The 27,551-nt window shown below is 43.6% G+C and overlaps 2 protein-coding genes across 5 annotated transcripts in view; one reads left to right on the top strand and one right to left on the bottom strand.

Annotated features, from left to right (window-relative positions):
- Window positions 1-7,833, bottom strand: part of esyt2b (extended synaptotagmin-like protein 2b) — a 45,659-nt gene extending 37,826 nt beyond the window's left edge. For all 4 annotated transcript variants that reach the window (XM_053233321.1, XM_053233320.1, XM_053233319.1 and 1 more), the window contains exon 1: window positions 7,298-7,833. In XM_053233321.1, coding sequence (XP_053089296.1) covers window positions 7,298-7,771 — 474 coding nt within the window. In that variant the 5' untranslated portion in view covers window positions 7,772-7,833. The remainder of the gene's footprint in view (window positions 1-7,297) is intronic.
- Window positions 7,834-9,926: 2,093 nt separating this feature from the next.
- dync2i1 (dynein 2 intermediate chain 1) lies at window positions 9,927-23,047 on the top strand. Its single transcript, XM_034303796.2, has 21 exons — window positions 9,927-10,048; window positions 10,376-10,429; window positions 11,011-11,791; window positions 12,237-12,274; window positions 13,028-13,162; window positions 13,337-13,414; window positions 15,088-15,304; window positions 15,551-15,662; window positions 16,025-16,154; window positions 17,206-17,317; window positions 17,421-17,515; window positions 17,627-17,762; window positions 18,755-18,927; window positions 19,008-19,170; window positions 19,346-19,453; window positions 19,851-19,912; window positions 20,189-20,240; window positions 21,019-21,176; window positions 21,379-21,507; window positions 22,171-22,394; window positions 22,521-23,047. The coding sequence occupies exons 1-21, from the start codon at window positions 10,034-10,036 to the stop codon at window positions 22,690-22,692; spliced, it is 3,144 nt and encodes a 1,047-aa protein (XP_034159687.2). The 5' UTR covers window positions 9,927-10,033; the 3' UTR covers window positions 22,693-23,047.
- The last annotated feature ends 4,504 nt before the right edge of the window (window positions 23,048-27,551 follow it).

Genomic DNA, 27,551 nt, shown 5'->3' on the forward strand with positions numbered 1-27,551 from the left:
CAACATTATTATCATCTGAAATACTCCTAATGTTTAATCTCCACCTTTAAACTTAGGCCACGCCCCCTACCTGACTCTCATCCTAAGTGATTCGGATTTATGATTGCCACAACGACTGTTTTTTTTTTTTTTTTTTTTTACATATTTTTGTCCCTGTTTATAGATGTGTGTGTCAGAAACCACATCTGCAACTCCGACACACATAACCGACTGTGTGATTATACGATGAAGATCCTCTAACGATAGACCCAAGATTAAAGGAAATTTCCGTGTTCTGTTTTACGTCGTCAGTCCAGTGTGATCCAGAAATCAGAAAACTGGCTCGCATAAACACAAACTGAGCTTTTTGTTTACATTTCTCCCTCGCTGGTAGCATATGAGTCACGTGATTTTACCGTCCTCCTATTGGTGGATTTTAAACGATCGTCATAGCAGTGCTCACACTGACACAACTTTGTCATTGGTTGTCTTCGGCCGCAGTGCCACTAAATCGCTCATGTTACGTGTTCTGAGACCACTGACCTCATCCTACAACCAAACAATTATTTTACAACGTGAAATTTTTATCTGCAACAGCAAAACTTGGACAAAAATCATACAGTGTAAAGCTAGCGTAATGATTAGCGCCCCATCCTATACTAGTAGCTTAGATTAAATTACTGACCAGGCGGTTACTAAGGATGAATGAATGAATACCGTAAATGCACACTAGGAATGTTGTCCCCATATTGAAGCATGGTGGTGGTAGAAGCACCATTTTAAGAGTTACCCTTGTTCTCTTTGTTGCTTCTCTGCCTTAATGCCCTCCATACCCAGTTATTAACTAGGTTAGTCGAAGAACAGGTTACGACTGATCGGCTACATTTAGCGAACACATTTGCATTTAATTCTACAAAAGCACTTAAATGTAAATGAGTTTATTTTCCACATAATTATTTGGAGAAGCCTCTCTCTGTCTTCTTCTCTGTCTTTGTGTGTGTGTCTCTCTCCATCTCTCTTTATCTGTCTTTCCCTCTCTCTCTATCTGACTCTCTCTGTATCTCTCTCTCTCTGACTGTGAGTCTCTCTCTCTCTGTCTCTCTCTCTGACTGTAACTATTTCTCTCTCTCTCTCTGACTGTATCTCTCTCTCTCTCTGACTGTGACTCTCTCTCTCTCTCTCTCTCTCTGACTGTAACTATTTCTCTCTCTCTCTCTCTCTCTCTCTCTCTCTCTGACTGTAACTCTCTCTCTCTCTCTCTCTCTGACTGTAACTCTCTCTCTCTCTCTCTCTCTGACTGTGACTCTCTCTCTCTCTCTCTCTATCTGACTGTAACTATTTCTCTCTCTCTCTCTGAGCTCTTGTTCTCTCCCTGCAGTTGAGTGTGTTTCAGTGAGTTTGAGTGTGTTTGAGTGTGTTTCAGTGTGTTTGTGTTTCATTGCGTTTGAATGTGTTTGTTTCATTGCGTTTCTGTGCGTTTGATTGTGTTTGAGTATGTTTGAGTGTGTTTCTGTGCATTTGAGTGTGTGTGAGTGTGTTTGAGTGTGTGTGAGTGTGTTTGAGTGTGTTTCCGTGCGAGTGTGTTTCCGTGTGTTTGAGTGTGTGTGAGTGAGAATTTCAGCACACACTGATGAATTACACTGAAACCCCCGTGTCAGTCCTGGAGGAACTGTGCTGCTGCGATACTCAGGCAATTACGGCTCTTCATGAACTGGGTCAGGTGTGTTAGAGCAGCGTGTGGGGGATGAGAACCTATATTCGAGATATTTCACTTGCCAAGATATCATTTTTTACAGTTAACATTAGCAGTTCATTCTGAATAATGCATTCGTGTTGGGTTACATCCCTCGTGTGCTGAGCTTTGACAATCCCAACCTGAGATGAACCTCCATCCACCACTCGTATGTTGCTAAGGAAACAGAAATGCTCTGCACGGAGAGTCATGATATCAGGTTCAAGCGCTAAGACTGCAATTATGTGATCTGGCTGTCACGCAATCGCTACTGGAAAAGATACTTAAAGAGTTTTTTCATCTTGTCTCCCTCAGAGGACTCTTAAGCGTTCTTTAAAGATACATAAATGGATTTAAAACCCATGTAAGGAGATGTTTATTTAACATTTATGGAAGGAGTCTCCAGTGTCAGTGCTTTGTAACAGTCAGAGGTAAAGCTAGTGTGACGTGTAATAAATAAAGGCTAAAAAGTACGACGTTTAATAAATAAGAAATTGTAATCATTGGTAAATTGTTGTGGTATAAGAGGAATAAAACACTTCAGGATGTGTTGTTGTAGGAAAATAATCTTTGGTGAGGTAACAGTAAGTCCGCTTCGTCACACCACCCCGCTGCTGATTATTTCCCTAGAACAGTGTGACACTGAGTGGTTTTTTTTCTTTACTTAACACGTTGTATGCAATTATACGATGTGCATGTTAGCACATGTCTGGTCACGAGGCTTCGGCTCTGCTGGCAGGAAGACAGCACTGCAGTACTGGAGATTAAAACAGGGTGGAAATCCTGGTCACCTTGTGGAATGAAAGACCATCACAGAGCCTCTGTGGCCATCAGCGAGGAGTAGAGGATCAACTGGGATCCAAACTTAGACTCAGTCACGCTCTGGGTCAGTGTGTTTACACAGCCGTGCCGTGACAAGTTTAGCTTCGGTGGAAAGCGTTACGCTGCTGTGGATCACGTAAACTTGACACGCTGTAACTGCTAGGATTGAGGAAACTCCACTCGCTTTTTCTTTCTCTCTTCTAGGTTGCACATTTTAAGCCACAGATAAAAGAAGGAGGTGGAGCTAGCCCTTCAAATCTGATTGGTTGCCTAGTCACATATGTATTTTTCATATTTATTTAAAACCACGTAAAATTGAGCATCAGGAATTTTTTTGAGTAATTAACACTCTATATAAACATCGAAATTAAAAAATTGTTTTTTTTGCTATATAAGTAAATATATCTACATATTTATTAAACACAGAAACAGAGGTATGCCAGTACCATGCAAAACTGATTATTAACTATTTTTATAAATCAGCATGCCCATCGAAAAACCCTAGCTGTTTGCATGATCCAAGCAGAAATTGAACAGAATTAGCGAATCAGTGAACGAATCAAAATGAATCATTTAGCTGACATGACTCGACTCACTCAAGAGATTCAACAGCTTTAACTCTTCTGAGTAACTGCTTTATTCCCTGTGGTTTATAATAACAACGCAAATGAGGGTAACGCTATAACAAGCACCAAATGAAAATTCCATATGTATTGGAATTGTATTCTTGCATAAGTATTCACACCCTCTTGAATGTTCCTACATTTTGTAGTGTTACAACCTGGAAACGAAACGGATTTAATTTGGACTTTATGTCATGTATATACACAAAACAAGGCATAATATTGAAGTGTGTGTAGGGAGTCAGTATAGTTTGCAGAATTATTTACAATTTAAAAACACACACACACACACACACACAAAGTTGTGATTACTAACATATTCACTAGGAACACTGTCCTCACACTGAAGCATGGTGGTGGTAGCATCATGTTAAGCGTTGCATCTCTGCCTTAATGCCCTCCATACCAGTTACTGACTTTTGATGGACGGCCTCCTCTAGGCAGAGTCATGGACGTTGGACTTAATGTCACTCTGTGTGATGTTCAAAGATTGAGATTTTTTTTTTAAACAAATGCTGATTGATAATTTTCCAGACCTTTGACTTGTTTTGATAGCTCCTTGGTCTTCATAACGCTATGTGTTTAGCTATGTTCTCTAACACACTCTGGGCTCTTTCAGGAACATGTGTATTTATACTGAGGTCATGTGACACTTTAATTGCACACATCTCATTATCTCACTTCTGATGGTGATTGATTTCACCAGAAATGATTCACAGGTTTCACAGCAATGTATGTAATCCCTTTTACATTTTTTCCCCCTTGTAAATAACTATCAATATTCAATATTACGGACTATTTTGTGTAGATTAATGACATGTAATCCCGTAGCATCTTCTACTGATGTCATGTAGAGAGAGCTAAGGGTCACTGTGGCACGGTTCACACACCAAACACCTGCCGGAAATAATCTACACTCGCCCTGTGACCCGGCTTTCCACTGAACACACACACACACACGCACACACACACTGTATTATATATCTATACAGCATATATATACAGAATATGTCGGGTATTTTAGTCAGCTGACTGATGCTGCGATAAAACACAGAGCTCTAAGAATGAACCTGAAGGTCGACCTACGGAGAGAAACAGGGAAATGGAAACTATGTCCCTGTTCGGGATTAGAAGCCCTTCGCCATTACACCACTGATGGTTCGTTCCTGTCAGGATGTCAGTTGCTGGATATTAGGGTATCGAAAATGGAAAAAGTGGCTCAGTGCATCCCTCATTACTGAACGTGTGGTGTGTGTGTGTGATCAGGCATGCAGCTGTAGACTTCTGAAACTATAGAGACAGGCTTCAGACACTGAGCACGTCTCAGCTGATCGACTCCATTTGGCGCATGAGGAACCCTGTGTACGTGTCACTTTTCCTGCCCAAAACTTTTCCTTGAAAACTTTTTTGCAGTCGGGGATTTACTTTATGGACGTAATCCAACTATTAAGCTCATTATGTAAACTATAACATTCTGGTTATTTACAGGAGCCACAGAACTTTTAATTCCTGAACTTTCCACCAGCAGAACACACTGTACACTTTCAGTACAAAGGAACTAAACTGTATCTGTCCTTGTCCATTCAAGCGTACACCATTTTGTACCTACAGTGTGTGTCTTTTTTCTAGAAAGGTGCATGTAGCGAACTTTTAAAGCTTTACTTTAAAGACAAATGTAATTATGTACCTTGAATCTTTATAAAGATGCACTACATCAACATTTCCTGGTGAATTATACATATTAAACGTACACACGTTATAAGGGTACCACCCTTTGAAAGGTACAGAAACCCCTTGAAATGAAAGGTACAGTTCAGTACCCTTTTTTTTTTTTTTTGAGAGTGTAAGTCCAATGCCACTTGTTTTTGAGTTATTATCACTCAGTAGTTTCACTGTTTCACTCAGACACTTCACTCGTGTCACTTTCTGGATTTGGATCCTAACACTATATAGTGTTTTATTGTCCATCCATCCATCCATCCATCCATGTCCATCCTTTCTCAGGGGACTCAGGGCAGGGGACACCCTGGATGGGGTGCCAGGCTATCGCAGGGAACAATCGCACACACACACACACACACACACACCCATTCACACACTACAGGCAATTTGGAAATGCCAGTCAGCCTACTCCACATGTCTTTGGACTCGGGGAGGAAACCGGAGTACCTGGAGGAAATCCCCGAAACACGAGGAGAACATGCAAAGTCTGTGCACGCAGGGCGGAGGCGGGAATCGAACCCCCATCCTGGAGCTGCGAGGCAAACCGTGCTAACCACTCGTGTTTTATTGTATCCTATCTTTTTTTATATTGCTTTACTTTCTTTTTTTTCTACAAATGATGCTGTTTTGTTGTCATTTTGGCTACTTCTGTCTTTGTAACTGTTATAGAGCAACTGTTGGCAAGAATCTTATCTTATCTTGCCTTCAAGCGGCCAGTCAAGCAGGCTGATAGCTATAAGACCTCGATAATGAATGTAGTACCTTTGATAATGATGGGATGTATTTTCCAGCACTGTCACACGAATTCTTTAAAAAATAAAATAAAAACATTTACAGAGCCCTCTCCAACCCCGGACCCCGGTTTGAGATCGACTGCTTGATGTCAGAGAAGTGGAAAAACAGAATGAGACTGAACACGAGAATGAGAATCAGCATTTGCAGTTTTAGCATGGATCATTTCCATACTCGAAATCAGGACGACTTTATGAGGCAGAACTTCAGCGCTATACAGGAGAACCTCTCATTGGCTGATGAAATGTTCAGTCTAACAATGAATCAGCTTTTTCTAGGTCGGTTTAAAGTGATCAAACTTCTGCTCTTCGAAAATAAAAGACTCCTAGAAGGTCTTTTTGCTCGAACCCTGGACAAAAGCGCACAGAGAGCATTGTCTCGAAGGTTCGTGACACGTGAATTGGTTTCTATAGGGCCGTAATTTCAAATAAACTAGAGATGAGGTTTTTAATGATAACCACCAGGTGCTTGGGAGGACAAAAGCTGCCGCTTGTCTGTTTTCATTTACACTTTATAATTAATTACTGTATTTACCATCTTATTCCTAGATCAGATCAGAATGCTCATTTTGCACTTGTTCGTTCACTCCATATTCATCTAAATATATAACACAGCTCCATACACCTCGATAAAAAACCTTATACTAATGTATATTAACGGTAAGATCTCTACTCGATTGATCTTTAATGTGAAATCAGTTCACTGATACAATTCTGGGGCACAAATTTCAAGGAAGCGTGACATGTCTTCAATTTTGAGGCTGATAAAAATGCATTTTTAATAAATAAATCTTGCAAAGGATCTCTTGTACTCTACGTGCTCCTTTAATCTGAAGTCCGTTCACTGTTCATGTTTGGAGAAATGTGTAAGCAAACTTCCAGACACGCTCTGGGAGACGATTTTCTATTTCCATGTTTCTGGAGGATGATTGAAAAAGCTAAACAGAATTTTTTTTTAATGTACAGTACTGTGCAAAAGTCTTAGGCACACGCAAAGCTGTAGAGCAAAGATGCCTTCAAAAAATAATGAAATTAAATGTTTCTACATTTTAAAAAAATACTATAAAGAGCAGTAAACAGTAATAAATGAAACAAAGTCAGTATTTGGTGTGACGATCCTTTGTTTTTTTGTTTTTTGTTTTTTTTTTTTTAAAAACAGCAATCTCAGGTGCAGTGTGTGCAGTTTTATAAGGAAATGAGCTGGAAGTGTTACTGAGCATCTTGCAGAAGCAGCCACAGTTCTTCTGGAGACTTTGACTGTCGACTCGCTTCTTATTTCTGCAGCGAAACCCAGCAGCCTTCATTATGTTTTTATCTGAAAAGTGTCTCTTATGGAATCTGCTGCTTTCTTTACTGACATACAAACATTTTTCTGTAACATTTCATTTTGTGCTGGAAAACTAATGTTTGGAATCTAAAATGTTTTTGTACTGAATCAATAATGTAGAAGTCAGAAAATAAACATCTATAACAAAGTTTGTACTAAAAAAAAAAAAAAAAAAAAAACCATAGGGTGCTAAAACTTTTGCACAGCGCTGTATATGGTTGAAAATGACCTCCTGTGTATCCTGTACCCTGAGCTCCTTTACTATGAGGTCAGTAAGGAGTGATAGTGAGTGGTGTCTCACCCATGAGGGCAGCTCGGGGGTGTCCAGTGCGCGCGCGTCGCTGCTCTTCTTCTCCTCCTCTTCCTTCATCTCCATCTCCATCTCCTGCTGCTGCTGCTGGAGGAACGCCAGCGCTCGGCTCAGCCTGGAGCTCTTACAGCCCGAGTTCCTCCTCCAGAAGAAGAAGATGGCGAGGCCAATCAGCAACCAGCTGACGCTGAACTCGAAGTAGCCGAGCGCGTACACGGGGAAGATGAGCACGAAGGCTTTGGCGAAGCGCACCCAGGTCCGCGCCACGCGCCCGGCGGAGGAAGAGGAAGAGGAAGAGGAAGTGCAGGAGGAAGTCGGTGCGTCCTGCGCGCTCGGTTCCGGTGGCATTCGGGTCTCCCCGGGATGATGAGGATGAGGATGATGAGGTGGAGGAAGAGGAGGAGCGGCGGTGCTGCTGCTCTTCTGCGCCGCATCCTGCGCTCCAGGAGCTCCGGTTCCGCTCATGCCTCCTGCCTCTGCCTCCTGCCTCCTGCCCCTGCCTCTGCCTCCTGCCCCTGCCTCTGCCTCCTGCCTCCTGCCCCTGCCTCTGCCTCCTGCCCCTCCTGCCCCTGCCTCCTGCCTCCTGCCCCTGCCTCCTGTCTCCTGCCTCTTCCTCCTGCCCCTCCTGTCTCCTGCCTCCTGCCCCCTGTCTCCTGTCTCCTGCCCCTCCTGCCCCCTGCCTCCTGCCTCAGCTCCCCGTTACACTGCCCAAGTTTACCCGGCGTCTGTGTCGGTTGCTGTCCGTTACTACACTCTCCACTTCAACCCCGAGCTCACGTCAGCTCGTCCATTTTCCTCGCGCAATCGCGCTCACTGGTCAAGAGCAAACCGAGAACATGAGACGGATTTCCTCGCCATTGTGTTGCGCGCTCCTGCACCGCGTGCGCGTGTATGTGTGCGTGTGTGTGTGTGTGTGTGCGTGTGTCTGTTTCGATCGTTATGACAGCAGCTGCTGAGCCACACACACACACACACACACACACACACACACACACACACACACACACACACACACACACACACACGGCTCAGAAGCTCCCCCTGGCGCTCACCTGCTGCAGGTAAACACAGAGAGAGAGAGAGAGAGAGAGAAAGCCCTACTCAGACGGGATGAGTTTTCCATATGGAAGTTGGTAAGGGAATCATCCCCGGAATAACAATCCATCATGCGGTTAAGTTTTCACCGACTGCTCGTGCGCGCGTCTGGAAAGTTTCCTGTCTGTAAACTGCGCAGAAGAACCAACTCCAGCTGACACATCTGCATTAGATCCGGTCTGATCCGGTCTGATCCCGTCTGATTGGACATGTCGGGAAAGATTGTGTTATATTCTGGAATAAAAAAAGTTGTTTTTATTCTTTTTCTTCGGTGTAAAGATGGTCCAGGAAGCGCTCGCTCGTTTCTCTTCCCCTCGTCTCACTAAAACGCAGAACGATAAAATATAGACGAGGTGTCAGAGAAGCGACGCTTCCTGCGCTTTGAGGTGAATAAAATACGAGAGCTCCATTACGTTATCTGAAATTATTGCTTCTCTTTAACTCCAGGTGTCTTGGCAAGGTTTGTTTTGGATATTGAACTCAAGTTTATAAGTTTTCAAAAATTAAACTGAAAGTAATCCATTGGCTTGACTTTGAGTCATTGCCTCGACTTTGAGTCACTGTCTCAACTGTGAGTCATTGTCTTGTCTCGACTTTGAGTCACTGTCTTGACTTTGAGTCATTGTATAATATTAGCATAATAGCAATAAATTCTATATTTATATAATTTAAATAATAAATAAAAGGCAAACATTACATTTTATTTTCTAAATCGAGTAAATAAATCAGTAAACAGAAATAATTAAGCAAACAGTGTAATAGTAAAAAAATACATAGTAATTGAACACTAATACTAAATATTATATAATTCAGTGAAAGAAGGAAAAAGGCTCATTTTTAAACCGTTAAATATGAAATATATTTATTTACTGATCCATATCTTTAATGAACAAATATTCAACCAGTAAAAACACTTTTAAAAATTAAGCTGATTTTTCTGTTATATATTAAACAAACAATCAACCTAACAAACAATCAGTCAATCAATTAAACAGTCAATCAACCAAACAATCAATCAATCACACAAACAATCAATCAAACAAACAATCAATCAAACAAACAAACAAACAAATAAAGGAAGAAATAGATAGATAGATAGATAGATAGATAGATAGATAGATAGCATTTGCCAACAATAATTGACTAAGTTAGCAAATGAAAATTACCAATAAATAAATTGCAAATAAATAAACACATAAATAAATACATAAATAATGACAATGATGGTGAGTGTCATGTGAAACTGAACATAATAAATATATCAGTCACTATATAAATAATTGAAATGTAATTCACATGTATAAAGTATAATTTAATGTAAAATAAGAGAGTTTATAATAGCTGTTGTAATAATTAGCAGGTAAAATAAGTTGATTTATTGACATGGTTTGTTTTTGTTGTTAGTTCTCCGGGTCGATGATCAGCTCGTCTGGTCTGCGTCTCCATGGCGATTCCCGAGTTAGCTCGAGCGCTCTGTGCTCGATTGCTCTTCCTGTTGCTATGACGCAGTTACTATGGGGTTCAGGCGAATGCGCATGCGCGGTAGCGTTGTGGCGGGGTGTCATGGCGGCCGGCGGTGTCAACACAAACCTAACTGAATAACAGGGCTTAAAAGAGGAGTTAGGATCAGCGATGTACTCCGGAAAGGTGAGGATATCACACGGTTTATCTTCAAAAAGTGTTTTATTAAAATAATAACAAATAATTGATCATTAAATCATCCGTTATTTAGTTAGTAAATTAGCAGTACAGTTAAATAAAGAGATGTGAGTTAGTGATTATGAGCTGTTGCAGTATATTAGAGGCTCTTATCATCCAAACATTGTTATTATTATTCATTATATTATTATTTTATGTGTATAAATGTCACCTTTAACGCATTTTAACGCTCTAGTTGAAATCTAAAGTGTCTCAAATCCCTATAATGATGTGATAATGCGTCTTTCTGCTGCTTCTTCTCCTCTTTTACTTAAGAAAATAACCAGAGAAGACACATGGAGATCTGAAGATTTAATAAAGCACATACGGGTAAGTGTGTGTGTGTGTGTGTGTGTGAAAGGAAAATTCCACCCTGAACTACTTCTTGTTCTTTAAAATCAACATCAGCAGCATGTAAGATTTATTTTGTAATGTTTTTCTGATCTTTTAAACTGCTGTCATGGCTTTGGTTAACAGTTTCCTACATTACCCACAATGCCGTGCTGATAGTGGTGCAGTGATTAGAGATTTAGCTCTCGCATCATCTCCACCTAAAGAGAGCGATGCAGCGGTGCTTTAGTGCTTCAAACTTTCACGCTGGTAACACTGTCATCTTGCCGAGCCAAGTCTCTGCTGTAACTCGTGTAGCCGCACTGCATTCTGGGACTTTGAGTCCAGCGTTTGCTTCAAAGTCTATACTACTTCTCTACTGGATTTCTCATTAATATGATGCTAAACATTACTGGAGAATGTTGAGTGAAAAAAGAATGTTTGTGTTTAGAAGCTAACAGCGAAACCTGACGGTTATTACTTATGTTTAAGATTGTTTACATTTATAAAGCAATAAAAAATAAACCCAATAATGCAGAAAAACTGTGCATCTGGCAACAAAAATACTGATTACTTCCCAGAGCCAAGAGGAGGAGAGCAGGAGGAGAGAGCGATCACACCGTGACCCAGAGAGAGAGAGGAGGAAGCACAGAGAGGAAAGCGGCAGGAGGGGAGAAGAGAGGGATGAACGAGAGAAAGAGAGCAGGAGAGAGCGAGAGAGAGATGGGGGTGAGACCGAGTACCGAGACAGAGAGAAAGAGAGGCAGAGAGAGAAGTATAAGGATAGAGACAGAGAAAAAGTGAAAGAAAGAGACAGAGATGGATTGAGAGAGAGGGAGAGGGTGAAAGAGAGAGACAGGGAAAAAGATTTAGAGAAGGAAAAGAGGAATAGGGAGAAAGATAGAGACAGAAATAAAGAGAGGGATAGGGAAAAGGATAGAGAGAAAGAAAAGAGGGACAGAGAAAAGGACAGAGAGAGAGAAAAGAGGGACAGAGAAAAGGACAGAGAGAGAGAAAAGAGGGACAGAGAAAAGGACAGAGATAGACTGAGAGAGAAAGAGAGAGATAGAGCAAGGGAGGCAGTGAGAGATAAAGGGGAAGAGAGGGATAGGGAGAAAGACAGAGAGAGGGAGAGGAGGAGGGCAGAGCGAGAAAATGAAAGAAGAAAAGAGAAGGCAGTTAGTCTACATGGGGAAGGCAGGTTCCGGGAGAGAGAGAAAGACAGGAAAGAGAGGCAGAGAGAGAGGGAGCATCGGCGAGACGGTGAAAGCCACAGAGGTGAAGAACAGGAAAAAGAACGGAGAGAGCAAGAAAGACGAGAGAAACACAGCCACAGACAGCACACGGGACAAACAGACCGAGGTGAGGATATTAAACAGTTTTATTTCTCCTTCACTGAGACTGACACACACAGAGGCCACGCCTCCTTCACTGAGACTGACACACACAGAGGCCACGCCTCCTTCACTGAGACTGACACTCACACAGAGGCCACGCCCCCTTCACTGAGACTGACACACAGAGGCCACGCCTCCTTCACTGAGACTGACACACAGAGGCCACGCCCCCTTCACTGAGACTGACACACAGAGGCCACGCCTCCTTCACTGAGACTGACACTCACACAGAGGCCACGCCCCCTTCACTGAGACTGACACACACAGAGGCCACGCCTCCTTCACTGAGACTGACACACACAGAGGCCACGCCTCCTTCACTGAGACTGACACACAGAGGCCACGCCTCCTTTACTGAGACTGACACACAGAGGCCACGCCTCCTTTAACTTCTTTGTCTTGTGTTTTAGAGGAAAGAAGAGAGCGGAGAAGAGAGAAAGAGCAGCATGTAAGATTCAACCTTATAACTCAATATAGCAAACTAATATAATATTAATATCAATAATAATAATAATAACAGTAATAATAATAATAATAAATAGACTACAGTCGGGTCCAGGCGTTTGAGTGCACTGTGTTTATGTCATCAGTTCTGAAACACTAATATAACTTAATAATTAGTTTGTACTGAACAGAACTGACTCGAGTTGAGCTGAGCAGAACCAAGAAGGAGAGAGAGGAGAGAACAGAATCCAGCAGAATTGAGCTGGGTAGAACAGAAGTGAGCTGAGCAGGACACAGCAGAACAGATCTAAGATTAGCAGAAGAGAACAGAGCAGAGCTGTCCAGAACCGAGCAGAACAGAACCGAGAAGGAGAGAACAGATTCAAGCAGAATTGAGCTGAGAACAAATGAGAGCAGCACAGAACCGAGCTGATCAGAACCCAGTAGAACAGAACCGAGCTGAACCGAACCCAGTAGAACAGAACCGAGCTGAACCGAACCCAGTAGAACAGAACCGAGCTGAACCGAACCGAACAGAGTCATACAGGATTATTCAGCACAGGGGTCTGAGTTAAAATAACACACTGATGAATAATTCAGATGAACAGCGTGATGTCTTTAGTTTTTATGGTGCACTCAGATGTTTGGTCCCAGCTGTAGCGTGTGTGTTTTGTGGTGTGTGTGTGTGGTGTGTGTGTGTGTGGTGTGTGTGTGGTGTGTGTGTGTGTGTTTGACCTCACGTCACTGCTGGTTTTAGGAGGACGGAGCGACAGAGCGGAGACACAGACACAGCCAGGATGGAGATGGAGTGAAGGAGAGAGAGGAGAGAGATAAACAGAGAGAACAGAGACACAGAGAGAACGAGAGCAAACACAGGAAAACTGAGCATGAGGTAAACACACACACACACACACACACACACAGTTATATTACCTGCTGTGAGACAGTAAAGGTGTGTCTACACCACAGCGCTGCTGAATTCTGGATTCTGATTGGTCAGAAGGTGTTGATTACTTTACTATAACAGCAGGTTTATATTAACACAGTGGTGTATTAATACACGCAGGTTGAAAACGAGGTGATGGAGGACAAGCGCGAAGGAGCAGAGGATTATGGGAATGAAGATTATGAGGATGATTTTGAGGTGAGAGTGGAGTTTCCCATGCTCTGTTAGAGTTGACGAGTTACAGCCCATGGGTCATATCATCACATCTGTGTGTGTGTGTGTGTGTGTGTGTGTTTCTGTGTCATACACATTGCTTTCAAACGGATTGGTGTTACAAGAGAATGGTGAGTTTTTGGTGCAGAAGACACACACACAGAGAAATCTGTCCATCCATCCATCCATCCATCCATCCAGTTCCCAAAACAGTACCTCACTGCTGTCATCACAAAACCTCCCAAACAACTGAACTGCAAATAGAATTAAAATATCTGTGCGTTATATTTGTTTTATACCACAGTGATGTTAAATTCCTGATTAAATTCAAGAGTTAAAAAAAAGAGGCTGGTGATGGAACGATGTTTATAGCTGCTTTAACAGGAACTAACTTTCACAATGTTAAATGTAACTATAAACTGATAAAAATATGGCTGTGGTATAAGAGGAATAAAACACTTTGGGGTGGTAAGAGGAACTCTGCTTCATCACTCCGCCCTGTCGTTGATTAGTTTCCTCCAGCAGCACCTTCAGAAACTGTCAGGAGATTTACAGACGGCAGTCAGGGTCAGAAATGGGCGGGGTTTTATCGTTTTTTTGGTAAATTAAATACCGTTGGACGTCTTTTCCTAATTTAGACTCTTGTGATTTAGTAAATCCCACCAGACACCATTCAGGCAATTATGAATGTAAACAAACAAACAAACAAACAAACAAATAAATAAAGTCAGTAAGTAAGTAAGTCTGGGTTACCTAGAAATCGAGCTAGAAATCTCTACGCTGATCCCCTCTGATTGATGTTGCGCTGTTGAAAATCCACGCTGTTCTTCGTCTGATGGGATTAATGACTCAAAAATGACGATTCTTCTCTCTTTTATTGGATTAAAGTCCTGAAAACTGAGGCGAGTCTTTCACCTGTTGTGCTAGATTTGCGATAGAGCTTGTAAATGGCGCAGAAACACTATCAGATGATCAGATATTATATAAAAAATGCATTTACAGTAACAATCTGTCTATCACGCCATTTGTAGAGTATCAGTTTGTGTCTCTCCTGAGTGTCTTTCCTGTGTGTCTCTCCTGAGTGTCTCTCCTGAGTGTCTCTCCTGAGTGTCTCATCTGAGTGTCTCATCTGAGTGTCTCATCTGTATGTCTCCCTGTGTGTCTCTCCTGTGTGTCTCTCCTGAGTGTCTCTCCTGTGTGTCTCTCCAGTGTATCTCTCCAATGTGTCTCATCTGTGTGTCTCATCTGTGCGTCTCTCCTGAGTGTCTCTCCAGTGTGTCTTTCCTGTGTCTCGTCTGTGTGTCTCGTCTGTGTGTCTCGTCTGTGTGTCTCATCTGTGTGTCTCTCCTGTGTGTGTCTCTCCTGTGTCTCGTCTGTGTGTCTCTCCTGAGTGTCTCTCCTGAGTGTCTCTCCTGAGTGTCTCTCCTGTGTATGTCTCTTCTGTGTGTCTCTTCTGTGTGTCTCTTCTGTGTGTCTCTTTTGTGTGTCTTTCCTGAGTGTCTCTCCAGTGTATCTCTCCAATGTGTCTCTTCTGTTTGTCTCTCCTGAATGTCTCTTCTGTGTCTCTTCTGTGTCTCTCCTGTGTGTCTCTCCTGTGTGTCTCTCCTGTGTGTCTCTCCTGTGTGTCTGCTGAACAAGTAATCTCCGTCTCTCTTCAGGACTATGAGGAAGACTTTGAGGAGTTTGATGAGGACAAAGAAGAAGAAGAAGAAGAAGAGGTGCGTGAAACTGAAAGGAGGGAAGCAGAGAGAGAGCTGAGTCCACGCAGCAGACGGGAGCTCGAGGCCATCCAGAGAGCCATGGAGAAGGAGAACGAGCTGGTCAGCAGTGTGAACTCCACACCCTCAACCCGGGAGTCTGAGATCTCCCACAGAGGTAGCACTAATCTAAACCGTCTGCGTGTGGTGGGTTAATTAATACTGAGATAGAGAGATAGATAGAGAGAGAGAGAGAGAGAGAGAGAGAGAGAAAGAGTGATAAATACATAACAGAAACAAGGGTCAGGTGTGTAAACTCAGCCATTACTGCTCCGGCTCCTCCCACATGACAAACCACACCTCCACCGCACTGTTCGAATGATATACTCTACTGTGTGTGTGTGTGTGTGTGTGTGTGTGTTAGCGAGTGCTGACTCAGCGAGCCGCTCAAGGAAAAGTCGAACGTACGGCAGAGTGATCGACTTCACCGCAGCGAGGCAGAGAGAGATAAACCAGCAAGCAGCCGATAAACAGAAGTGAGTCGCCTCCACTTGGTCACTGGTTAATAATAATGATCTTGTGTGGTGCTGTGACAGGAAAATAATCAACTGAGTGGTGGTGCGATGAGGCGGAGTCAGTGTTCCTACCACGCAGCACTTCCTGATGACACAGCGTTTTATTCCTCTTACACCACAGCAACCAGCCTGAGCAACACTGAGACTTTTTAATTATTAAGCAAAGACCCATCATTGTTTTTATCCACTTATAGTTACATTTAAAGATCTCACTTACCTTAGAGCAGCTAGTTTTTTTTTTTAAATCTTTCCTTCGAAGATGTAAATAAAGCGCAGCTTGTGACTGAGAGATGTTGATATCTGACGGTGTTTCTGTGATGTAGGAAACGCAGCGCCGAGCTCCTGCGCCTGATCGATCTGGACTTTTCCGTCACCGAGTGTCTCCTGGATTTGCCTCCAGTCCGCGAGTACGACTTGTACATCAAGAGCTACGGGATGGCCAACACCAAGCAGGTCTCTGCTACTGAATATTCACCGCTTTAACAGAATAATCATACACACTCACACACTCATGTCAGTTTAATCAGAATTAAAATAGTAAAACGGTTTAAATCTTGGTGCTTAGGTGCTGTTTGACTATCCTGACATCTTTATTTATTTAATTAGTTATTAAAGTAACATTTGTAATTATTATTCGAGAATGAAAATGAAATCTAGACATAATTCTATGATTTTAATAAATTACTCGATCAATCCTACACAAACCCGCACCACCTTTACCCTCGAAAACTGCTGCAAGCTTTCATACACTCTCATCTCATTTGCATACTGGAATCTGATTGGCCCTTACGTTTTATGATGTAATAATCGTCACTCAGGTTCATTTTTTTCCCCCCGTTTCTTAAAAACCGCTTCAACAGTTCAACAGTTTATTTTTTACTCTTTAATCAGCTTGTACACTCACAATGATTCCCCTGAAAGCATTTAATCACACAAAATGCCTCTGATTGGTCAGAAGGTGTTGATTAATTCTCTAGAACAGCAGCTCTGACAGTAGTGCAGGTTTATATCAATGCGCTCGCTCTGATACGTTATGGTTTCTATAGTAACAGCTCGTTCACAGGGACGTGTACATCAGATGCTGCATATAAACAGATTTAAAAAATTCATAAGGAGTCACTTTTCTGTAAGGAGACATTTTATTTAACGTTTATTTAACGTTTATGGAAGGAGTCTCCAGTGTCAGAGGTAAATCTATAACTTTAAGTTTTCTGGACAGAGAAATTTACGATTTTTTTGCCGTTTCTCTGCAACATGGTGAGGGACCTAACCTTAAATGTAACTATAAATGGATAAAAATTCTAACATGTTGTTCTTTAATAAATTATAAAGTGTTAGTGTTGGCAGGTTGCTGCGGTATAAGAGGAATAAAACACACTTCAGGAAGTGTAACAGTGACTCCGCTTCATCGCTCCACCCTGTTGTTGATTAGTTTACTATAACAGCACGACACGGAGTGTTTTATTCCTGACATGACACACTCCTTTGTGTGTGTTTCTCACAGGCCTACGTGCAGTGCAACAAGGACAACATCGAGAGAGACACTCAGACAGACGAGACGGACGTCACGGACACGTGGACACAACATCCGCCGGAGACCAGCGTCGCGTGTGGAGGTGAGGAACACAACGTCACAGACATACACTGTATATACGAGATGAGACGAGGAGGTGTGTGAACTACAGAATGACCGACTGGTGGATGTTAAATTACCCACAGGCCCACAGGTTTCCCAGAATGCATCAGACGAGTCCGTGACCAGGACGAGCGTGGACTCGAAGCGGCTCGCCGCGTTTCTCCGTTCTGCCACACAGGTGGGATTTATTTTACTGCTTTCACTAAAAACACTGTTCTTCACCCAGATCTAATGTGTGTGTGTGTGTGTGTGTGTGTGTGTGTGTGTGTTTGGTGTGTGTGTGTTGCAGGTGATGGCAGTGTTACTGGAGGAGAACATCTCTGAGAACAACTCGGTGAAAAAGCTGCAGTCAGAAACACACACACGCACAAACTCCTTCAGTGACGGCTGTGTTCAGCTCAACACCCAACTGAACCTTCTGCAAGGTAACACACACACACAAACACACTCACAAACACACACACACACACACACACTCACACACACACACACTCACATGCACACAAACACACACACACACACTCACACGCACACAAACACACACACACACACTCACTCAAACACACACACACACACACACTCACACACACACACACACTCACACGCACACAAACACACACACACACACTCACACGCACACAAACACACACACACACACTCACTCAAACACACACAGACCAAACTAACTTTTCTAAATCACACACACACACTCTCACACTGCTGAACACACACACACACACACACTCACTCATACGCGCACACACACACACTCACACACACTCAAACACATACTCAAAGACACGCACACACTCAAACACACACGCACACACGCACACACACACACAAACGCACACACACTCACTCATACGCACACACTCACACACACTCAAACACACACGCACACACACATACACACACAAACACATACACACACACACACTCATACGCGCACACACACACTCACTCAAACACACACACACTCACACACACACTCAAACACGCGCACACACGCGCATACACATACACACACACACACACACACACACACAGACCAGACTAACCTTTCTACAAGGCAACACACAAACACACACTCAAAAACACACTCACACACACACACATGCACACACACACACTCACACACGTGCACACACACATACACACACAGACCCAACTAACCTTTCTACAAGGTAACACACACACATATACTATGTCTCATAGATATAGCTTTCAGTACAGCTAGGTCTGTGACAGTGTCTGTTGTTAAAACCACTCTGCGTGTGTGTGTGTGTGCGCGTGTGTGTCTGTGTGCGCGTGTGTGCGTGTGTGTGTGTGCGTGTGTGTGTCTGTGTGTGCGTGTGTGTGTGTGTGTGCGTGTGTGTGTCTGTGTGTGTGTGTGCGTGTGTGTGTGCGCTTGCAGGTCGACAGGTGACGTTGTTGCGCTTCTCCCAGACGCAGACCCACACCTTGCTCTCCGTTCACTCCCCGCGCTCCGGCTCGAGCGATGTCACACTCGACAGTAAGACGCTGATCTGCGTGTGGAACATCTGGGAGCCGTCCACGCCTCAGAGAATCCTCGTCTGTGAAGCTGAGGTACACACACACACACACACACACACACACACACACACACGCAAGCGCAGGTATGAGTCTCTCTTCCCGCCGTGTCTCAGGTGCGGAGCTGCTGTTTCAGTCCCGGGAAAGCCACGCTGGTGTTCGCTGGGACGGACGTGGGTTCCGTGTTGGTGTGGGATCTGAGAGAACATTCCGGCTCTCACTCGCACATCAGGGTGTGTGAGGAGGAGTGGACGCTGCGTCACCCGACGTTCTCCACCGGTTAGTCCAGTCTACTCAACACACACACACACACACACACAGCTCATACTGTTTATTAAGGAATAACACACTTGGTGTCATGCTGTTAAAGGAAAATCATCAACAACATATTAATGCATAGTAATACTATTATGTGTGCTTGACTACATGTGTGTGTGTGTGTGTGTGTGTGTAGATGCTGTGATGTCAGGGGCGGGGCATTTCTCTTCTGTAGTATCCGTCGAGCCTGTGCTGGTCAGCGTGGGGGCGGGGCTTAGAGATCCACTGCTGCCCGACCAAGAAGGTAATACTTCTAATAATTTTTAAAAGTTTTTAGTAAATGAAAAGTTTGTTATAGATAAAATTATCTTGAATTAGAATCACAGTTCCTCTTGTGTAATAAACACAACCCCAGAGAGAGTGAGGGTTAACCGGAACAGGAAGCTATGACCATATTAGGAAAGTGTTACTGATTTTAGAAACGTTGTAATAACCAGAAGCCATTTTTTTTTTTTTTTTAATCAAAAGTTACCAGTGATCTTGGTTGAATTAGCAAGCTAATGTCACGTAGCACTGAACGCAGTCTGATGCTAGGGTTAATGTTGTGTGTTTTTAATCATACTTTCACTTAAAGCAGTATTCTTCCAGGAAGAGAAACAGGAAGTTTTTTTAAGATGCTTCCTTTCTGTTGTAAACTGCAGAGTCGCTGGGTCTGTCCTTCCAGCTGGGGTCACTGGATGAAACCGGACTCCTGAATCTGTGGGTAAGTCATTTATTATTATTATTATTATTATTATTATTATTATTATTATTATTATTGTTTTTTAAAATCATTTTATTCATACAAAGTTTTGCAACTTTTTGTCAACACATGTAAGAGAAATATTGATGTTTCCAGTGTTTTCTTTCGTCGATTATTATGTGTAAAAGGTTTAACAGCTACATGCTACGCTAGCTGAATCGAACTGGTAGTCATTATCTAGCCTGTGTTCATATTTCCCCGTTGCCTAGCAACACTGTTTCCAACTTTCTTATACAGGTTGTAGTCGAGTTGCCCAAAGCTGATGATTCTGGATCCCAGACAGACCTGGGTGAGTTTATCAGTGTCCCCACTGTGTCCTTCCTCTCCTCACTGTGTCCTTCCTGTCCTCACGGTGTCCTTCCTGTCCTCACTGCGTCCTTCCTCTCCTCACTGTGTCCTCACTGCGTCCTTCCTGTCCTCACTGTGTCCTTCCGGTCCTCACTGTGTCCTTCCTCGCCTCACTGTGTCCTTCCTCTCCTCACTGTGTCCTTCCTCTCCTCACGGTGCCCTTCCTGTCCTCACTGTGTCCTTCCTCTCCTCACTGCATCCTTCCTCGCCTCACCGTGTCCTTCCTCTCCTCACCGTGTCCTTCCTGTCCTCACCGTGTCCTTCCTCTTCTCACCGTGTCCTTCCTCTCCTCACCGTGTCCTTCCTCTCCTCACCGTGTCCTTCCTCTCCTCACCGTGTCCTTCCTCTCCTCACCGTGTCCTTCCTCTTCTCACCGTGTCCTTCCTCTCCTCACCGTGTCCTTCCTCTCCTCACCGTGTCCTTCCTCTCCTCACCGTGTCCTTCCTCTCCTCACCGTGTCCTTCCTCTCCTCACTGTGTCCTTCCTGTCCTCACTCCGCCATCCTTATTGTGTCCTTCCTCTCTTCAGTGTGTCCTTCCTGTGTCCTTCCTGTTTTCACTCTGTCCTCACTGTGTCCTTCCTGTCCTCACTGTGTCCTTCCTGTGTCCTCACTGCGTCCTTCCTGTCCTCACTGCGTCCTTCCTGTCCTCACTGCGTCCTTCCTGTGTCCTCACTGCGTCCTTCCTGTGTCCTCACTGTGTCCTTCCTGTCCTTCTCAGGTCTGCGTCCAGGTGGGAAGGTGAAGCTCCTTCACAGTTCCTCTCTACAGACCACCCCTCGACTGGACATGGGTGTCATGGGAGTCACATCTCACCTGAGCTTCGTCCTGAAATTCCTCCCCTCAGATTCTAACCACTACTTCATCGGCAGTAACATGGTGAGCGGAGAAAACTGTAAACACGCCGATAAACAAACTCACGCATCGTTACCTATAACTAGCCCCTCCCACAAAACCTATATGAGCCTCATCAGACAGCAGTCATGGGTTTTATGGGCTTTAAAGGTGTGTGTTTGGGTGAAAGGAGAGACGCTGAAGTGTGTGTGTGTGTGCGTGTGTGTGTGTGTGTGTTTTGCTGTAGGCTTTGGTGAGACACGGCACCAGACACGGAGTCCGAGCTTTCCCGAAGCTCTACAGGCCTAAAGAGGGAGAGAGACCAGCCGAAGTCACGGCTCTAGAGTTCTGCCCCACCGGAGAGCCTTTCTTTCTGGTGAGGATTACTCAGTCTGTGTGTGTGTGTGTGTGTGTGTGTGTGTTGGATTGGATACAAATGTTACAAATGTTATTGTTATATAGTTCTAGGTTAGTAGGATGTTTGTAAATGACCTATTCACGTCTCCCATTGCGTGTGTATGTGTCTGTGTGCGCATGTGTGTGCATGTGTCTGTGTGTATGCGTGTGTGTGTGTGCTTCTGTGTCCATGTGTGCGCGTATGTGTGTGTGTGTGTGTGTGTGCTCTCTGTGTGTGCGTGTGCTTCTGTGTGCATGTGTGCGCGTATGTGTGTGTGTGTGTGTGTGTGTGTGTGTGTGTGCTTCTGTGTGCGTGTGTGTGTGTGTGTGTGTGTGCATGTGTGCGCGTATGTGTGTGTGTGTGTGTGTGCATGTGTGCGCGTATGTGTGCGTGTGTGCGCGTATGTGTGCGTATGTGTGTGTGTGTGCGCGTATGTGTGTGTGTGTGTGTGTGTGTGTGCATGTGTGCGCGTATGTGTGTGTGCGTGTGTGCGCGTATGTGTGTGTGTGTGCGCATGTGTGTGTGTGCGCGTATGTGTGTGTGTGTGTGTGTGCATGTGTGCGCGTATGTGTGTGTGTGTGCGCATGTGTGTGTGCATGTGTGCGCGTATGTGTGTGTGCTCTGTGTGTGTGTGTGTTGCAGGTGGGCTGCAGTGACGGTTGGGTGCGTCTCCACGCGTTGGCGTGTGAGGAGGCGGTGTGTGAGTGGGCCGTGGGTTCGGGCCGCGGTGCTGTTCAGTGTGTGCAGTTTTCCCCGACGCGGTGCTGCGTGTTCTGCGCTCTGGACTCCGCATCCGTCCTGCACATCTGGGATCTGACACAGAGAGACGAGTCTCCGCTCATCACCCACGACCTCCACGCTGACCCGTACTGACCATAACTACAACAGACATACACAACACCATAGCAATCACCATAGCAACCACAGAGTCACACAATATTACTATAGTAACATTATTAGAACACTAACGTTTTGCGTTTATTTGTGCGCAGCGTATCAGCCACGGCCGTGTTCGGCGACGCCGCCAAGCAGAACCCGTACTCCGGCATCGCTCTCGCTAAACACTCAGGCAGGCTGGAGATCCACTTCCTGCTTCCCTCGCTCACACTTCCTCAAGCCTCGGACACGGAGAAACTCCGCTCGCTGGCGCACGACACACTCTGAACTCTGAACACACACACACACACACACACACACACGTTAATCAGAAACACAACAGTATAAACTATAACATGGATTGTGTTCATTTATTTGTTGCTCTTTATAACAGATTCTCTGTTTTTGTTAGATTTATTTGATTATTTAAATTATTATTTAGATAGTATTTCTCTTTTTTTCTAATAACTGACCGGTTAGACCAAACACTTTTATACCTCCGGAGTAAAAGACACTCTCTGTGCACATTTTCATGGTTTTCGCTGCATTTATACTGGCAGGTATTTTTGTTAAAGGTCCAATAGCATTTCTTCATGTAAAGGCTGTTTCTATTTTTGTATTAAATATATTATTATTATTATTATTATTATTATTATTGTATTTTATTACATGGTTTATTCTGATGATGGTTTATTTAAATATATATTTATATATGGAGGGTCACATATAGACGTCTGTGCCTTAAAGTAATACTCAGTATTTTTTCAGTATTGACTCTATCCACTGTAGAGGTGTGTGTGTGTGTGTGTGTGTGTGAGAGAGAGAGAGAGAGAGAGAGAGTGTGTGTGTGTGTGTGTGTGTGAGAGAGAGCGAGTGTGTGAGAGAGAGAGTGTGTGTGTGTGAGAGAGAGTGAGTGTGTGTGAGAGAGAGAGAGACAGAGAGAGAGTGTGTGTGTGAGAGAGAGAGAGTGTGTGTGTGTGAGAGAGAGTGAGTGTGTGTGTGTGTGAGAGAGAGCGAGTGTGTGAGAGAGAGAGTGTGTGTGTGTGTGAGAGAGAGACAGAGAGAGAGTGTGTGTGTGAGAGAGAGTGTGTGTGTGAGAGAGAGTGTGTGTGTGAGAGAGAGTGAGTGTGTGTGTGAGAGAGTGTGTGTGTGTGTGTGTGTGTGTGAGAGAGAGAGTGTGTGTGTGTGTGAGAGAGAGAGAGAGAGAGCGAGTGTGTGAGAGAGAGAGTGTGTGTGTGTGAGAGAGAGTGTGTGTGTGTGTGTGTGTGTGTGTGAGAGAGAGAGAGAGAGAGTGTGAGTGAGAGAGAGAGTGTGTGTGTGAGAGAGAGAGAGAGTGTGTGTGTGAGAGAGAGAGTAGATTCACATATTTCACATATTCACATATTTCCTTCTCCCAGAATGATTCTTAATTTTTCTTCATCTGTTAAGTTGAAAAATTTGGAATTTTGTGTGTGATGTTTTTGGTGAAGATGTCTCTCTGGTGTTGATATTTTTCACAGTGGAGGAGGAAGTGCAGCTCTGTCTCGACCTCACCGCTCGCACAGTGAGCACACAGTCTCTGGGCAGCCATGTTCTCCTGTGTGGGCCCTTCTCCACGGCGAGACTGTGCTCACTCAGCCTGTACCTGGTCAGGATGTGTCTCTGCTTTCTATCTCTGATGGTGAAGAGATACTCTGCCAGTTCATACTCTCTGTTTAGGGCCCGATAGCAGTGTGATCTGGACTGGGTTTGGGTCTGACTGTCCCAGTGCTCCAGATACGCTCGTCTCATCTGCTCAGTAACTTGGTTGACTCTGATTAGACTTTGGTGAGCAGAGCTGGTCTGAGACTGCTGTGTGTTAGGGGTTAGTGTGTTAGGGGTTAGTGTGTTAGCGGTTAGTGTGTTAGCGGTTAGTGTGTTAGTGAGTCTCAGGACCAGCTGACAGAGGGGACTGGTTTTAGGGTTGAGCTCTTGGGTTTTCAGAGCTTCATACTGTAGCGTGTTTTCGTTACTTGATTTAAGATGTTTCCAGCATTTCAGAGCTCTGTTTTGTACAGGTATAATCAGTGGGAATCGGCCTAATTCTGCCCTGCTGCATTGGTTGGTGTTTTTCTTTGAACTTTTAGGAGATGTCTACAGAATTCTGCATGCAGGGACTCTGTGGGATGTTTATCTCCTCTCGTGTAGTCGTGTGTACTGAGTGGAGCCCAAACCTCACATCCGTACAGCGCAATAGGCGCAACGACACTGTCAGAGATTTTACACCAGATTCTAATTGGGATGTTTATTTTGTAGAATTTATTCTTGATTGCATAAAGAGCTCTTCGTGCTTTTTCTCTTAGTGCGTTCACTCCCAGATCAAAGCTTCCTGAGGCACTGAGTTTCAGCCCGAGGTAGTCGTAGTGTAGTGAGTGCTCCAGGACAGTGTTTCCTAGAGTGAACTGGTGTTTGTTTTCCTGAAGTCTGGCTTTCCTTTGGAAGATGACAGTTTGGGTTTTGGCCCGGTTGAGTGTCAGGGCCCGGTTCTGACAGTACTGCTCCAGCAGGTCCAGGTGCTGCTGTAAGCCTTGTTCAGTGGGAGACAGCAGCAGCAGGTCGTCTGCGTAGAGCAGGAATTTAACTTCGGTATTGTTTAGGGTGAGTCCAGGGGCTGCAGATTGTTCCAGTAACCCCGCTAACTCACTGATATAAATATTGAACAGAGTTGGACTCGAGCTGCAGCCCTGCCTCACCCCGCGCCCCTGAGTGACGTATTCTGTCCTTTTGTTGCCGAGTTTTATGCTGCATTTATTGTTCAGATAGATAGACTTGATAATGTCATAGACTTTACCCCCTACACCACTTTTTAAAACTTGATAAAATAATCCCGTGTGCCAAATCGAGTCAAATGCTTTTTTAAAGTCTATAAAACATGTAGATATTTTGGCTTTGTTTTTCTGGTGAGCGTGCTGTTTGATTAGAGTGTGTAGGGTGTAAATGTGGTCAGTAGTGCGATGATTTGGTAAAAAGCTGATCTGACTCTTACTCAGGACACTGTGTTCGGTAAGGAAGGTCTGGATCCGGGCGTTGATGATACAGCAGAAAACCTTCCCCAGATTACTGCTCACACAGACGCCCCGGTAGCTGTTGGGGTCTAATTTATCTCCACTCTTATAAATCGGGGATAAATCAGCCCCCGGTTCCAGACGTCAGGAAAACAGCCAGCGTGGAGAAGCAGGTTGAACAGTTTTAATAACGCTCTCTGCATTTCAGCAGTGCTGTACTTTAGCATTTCTGTCCTGATGCTGTCAGAACCACATGCTTTCCTGCCTTTCAGGTTCCTGAGGGCCTCAGCAAGTTCTTCCTGTGTAATCTGGTAGTCAAGTGGGTTCTGATTATCTTTTATGACTGTTTCTAATTTTTCTAATTTATTTTGGGTTATTTTTTGATCTTTTGTTAGATTATATGGGGAAATTTCTTTAAAGAGTGATTCAAAATAGGTTTTCCAAATTGTTGGGTCTTCTATGGATGTGTCTTGGGTTTGTTTTGTGTTTAGATTGTTCCATTTCTCCCAGAACTGATTTTGGTTAATGGATTCTTCGATTTCCTTTAATGTCTGATGGTAGTGCTGTTGTTTTTTCTTATGAATCATCTGTTTATAGTTCTTGAGTGTTTCACAGTACTTTAGTCTGATTTCAGTGTTTTGTGGTAGTTTGTGTTTTTGGTTAGATAGCTGAGCTGCTTTCTTACAGATTCACATTCTTTATCAAACCATTGTTCAGTTCTGGATCTTTGTTTATGATTTTTGTTTGTTTTACACAGGTTAGCTTTGGTTGCAGATATGTGGTATATTTTATTTATTTGTTTCACTGCTAGGTTTACATTCGTTTGGTTGGGCTGGAACTCAGTTGTTAGAAATTTGTTAATGAGATTAGTAACTTCAACAGAACTCATTGTATTGGAAAGTTCAGACTCACTGTTAGGGGTCCATTTATAGCGCTGATTGAGCTTTAGTAGTTTGTAGTTTTTTCTTGTCGTGTTATTTGGCTGCTGAATTCTTTTTAGGAACACATTAATTTGGCAGTGGTCTGATAGAGGTAACTGTGGTCTGACAGTGAACGCACTTATGCAGGAGGGGTCCATGTCAGTAATGGCGTAGTCGACTACACTAGACCCAAGAGCTGAGCAATAAGTGAACCGACCTAATGAGTCTCCTCGGATCCTACCATTAATCCCGTACAGGCCCAGGCTTCGACAGAGCTGCACTAACTCCTTACCGCTCTTATTTACAATAGGATCTGGGTTGACTCTTTGTTTTGTTGTAGGGGCCAAATAGGGAAGTGTGTTAAATATGTCCTTTTTTCCATGAATATCTGTGGTGTCACTTTCTGAACCTGTTCCGGCGTTGAAGTCTCCACACAGTAGTACATTTCCCTGAGCCTGGAAATGGCAGGTTTCTGTGTGGAGATTGTGGAAAAAGTCATCATTGTAGTATGGGGACTCTGCAGGTGAAGTATAAACTGCACAGATAAATAGGCTTAAGCTGAAGCCAAATGTGTGTGAGCTCTTTCTTTACAATTGAAAGATAGGGTGTGAGATCATCTTTATACCAAACGATGACCCCCCCAGAGTCTCTGCCATGTTTTATATTCCCTCTTTTGAAGGATGGTAGAAGGATTTCTCTGTAGCCTGAGGGACAGAGCGTTTCCGTGTCTGAATGGCACCATGTTTCCAGCAGTATGATGATGTCATGTTTTGCATTTTTGAGGAAATCTGCATTTGAGGTTTTGGTTCCTAAAACTGAAGAATATAAACCCTGAATATTCCAGGAACTTATAGAGAGTGATTGCACTGTAAAATTAGTTAGTGATAGTAGAGATGAAAGAGAGGAATTTGTATATTTAAGATGTATATAGAATGTCTATGTTTCTGTTTGGAGCAACATTACAAGAATATGAAAAATTTAGTGCAATTAAACATATTTACAGAGAATTTGATTGTATTAGAAATACTAATATGAAAGCACAGCTATAGGATACATACATACACACACGCATGTGCATGTATATGTGCATGTACACATGTATGTACATATACATAAATATACATTTATATTTTTATATTAGGATTGTTTAGTTCAAGTGTTTATGTAAGTATTTTACAGATCAGTTGTAGCAGTTGTCGCACCT

The sequence above is a fragment of the Pangasianodon hypophthalmus genome, chromosome 4, assembly GCF_027358585.1.
Source record: "Pangasianodon hypophthalmus isolate fPanHyp1 chromosome 4, fPanHyp1.pri, whole genome shotgun sequence".
Classification (NCBI taxonomy): domain Eukaryota; kingdom Metazoa; phylum Chordata; class Actinopteri; order Siluriformes; family Pangasiidae; genus Pangasianodon; species Pangasianodon hypophthalmus.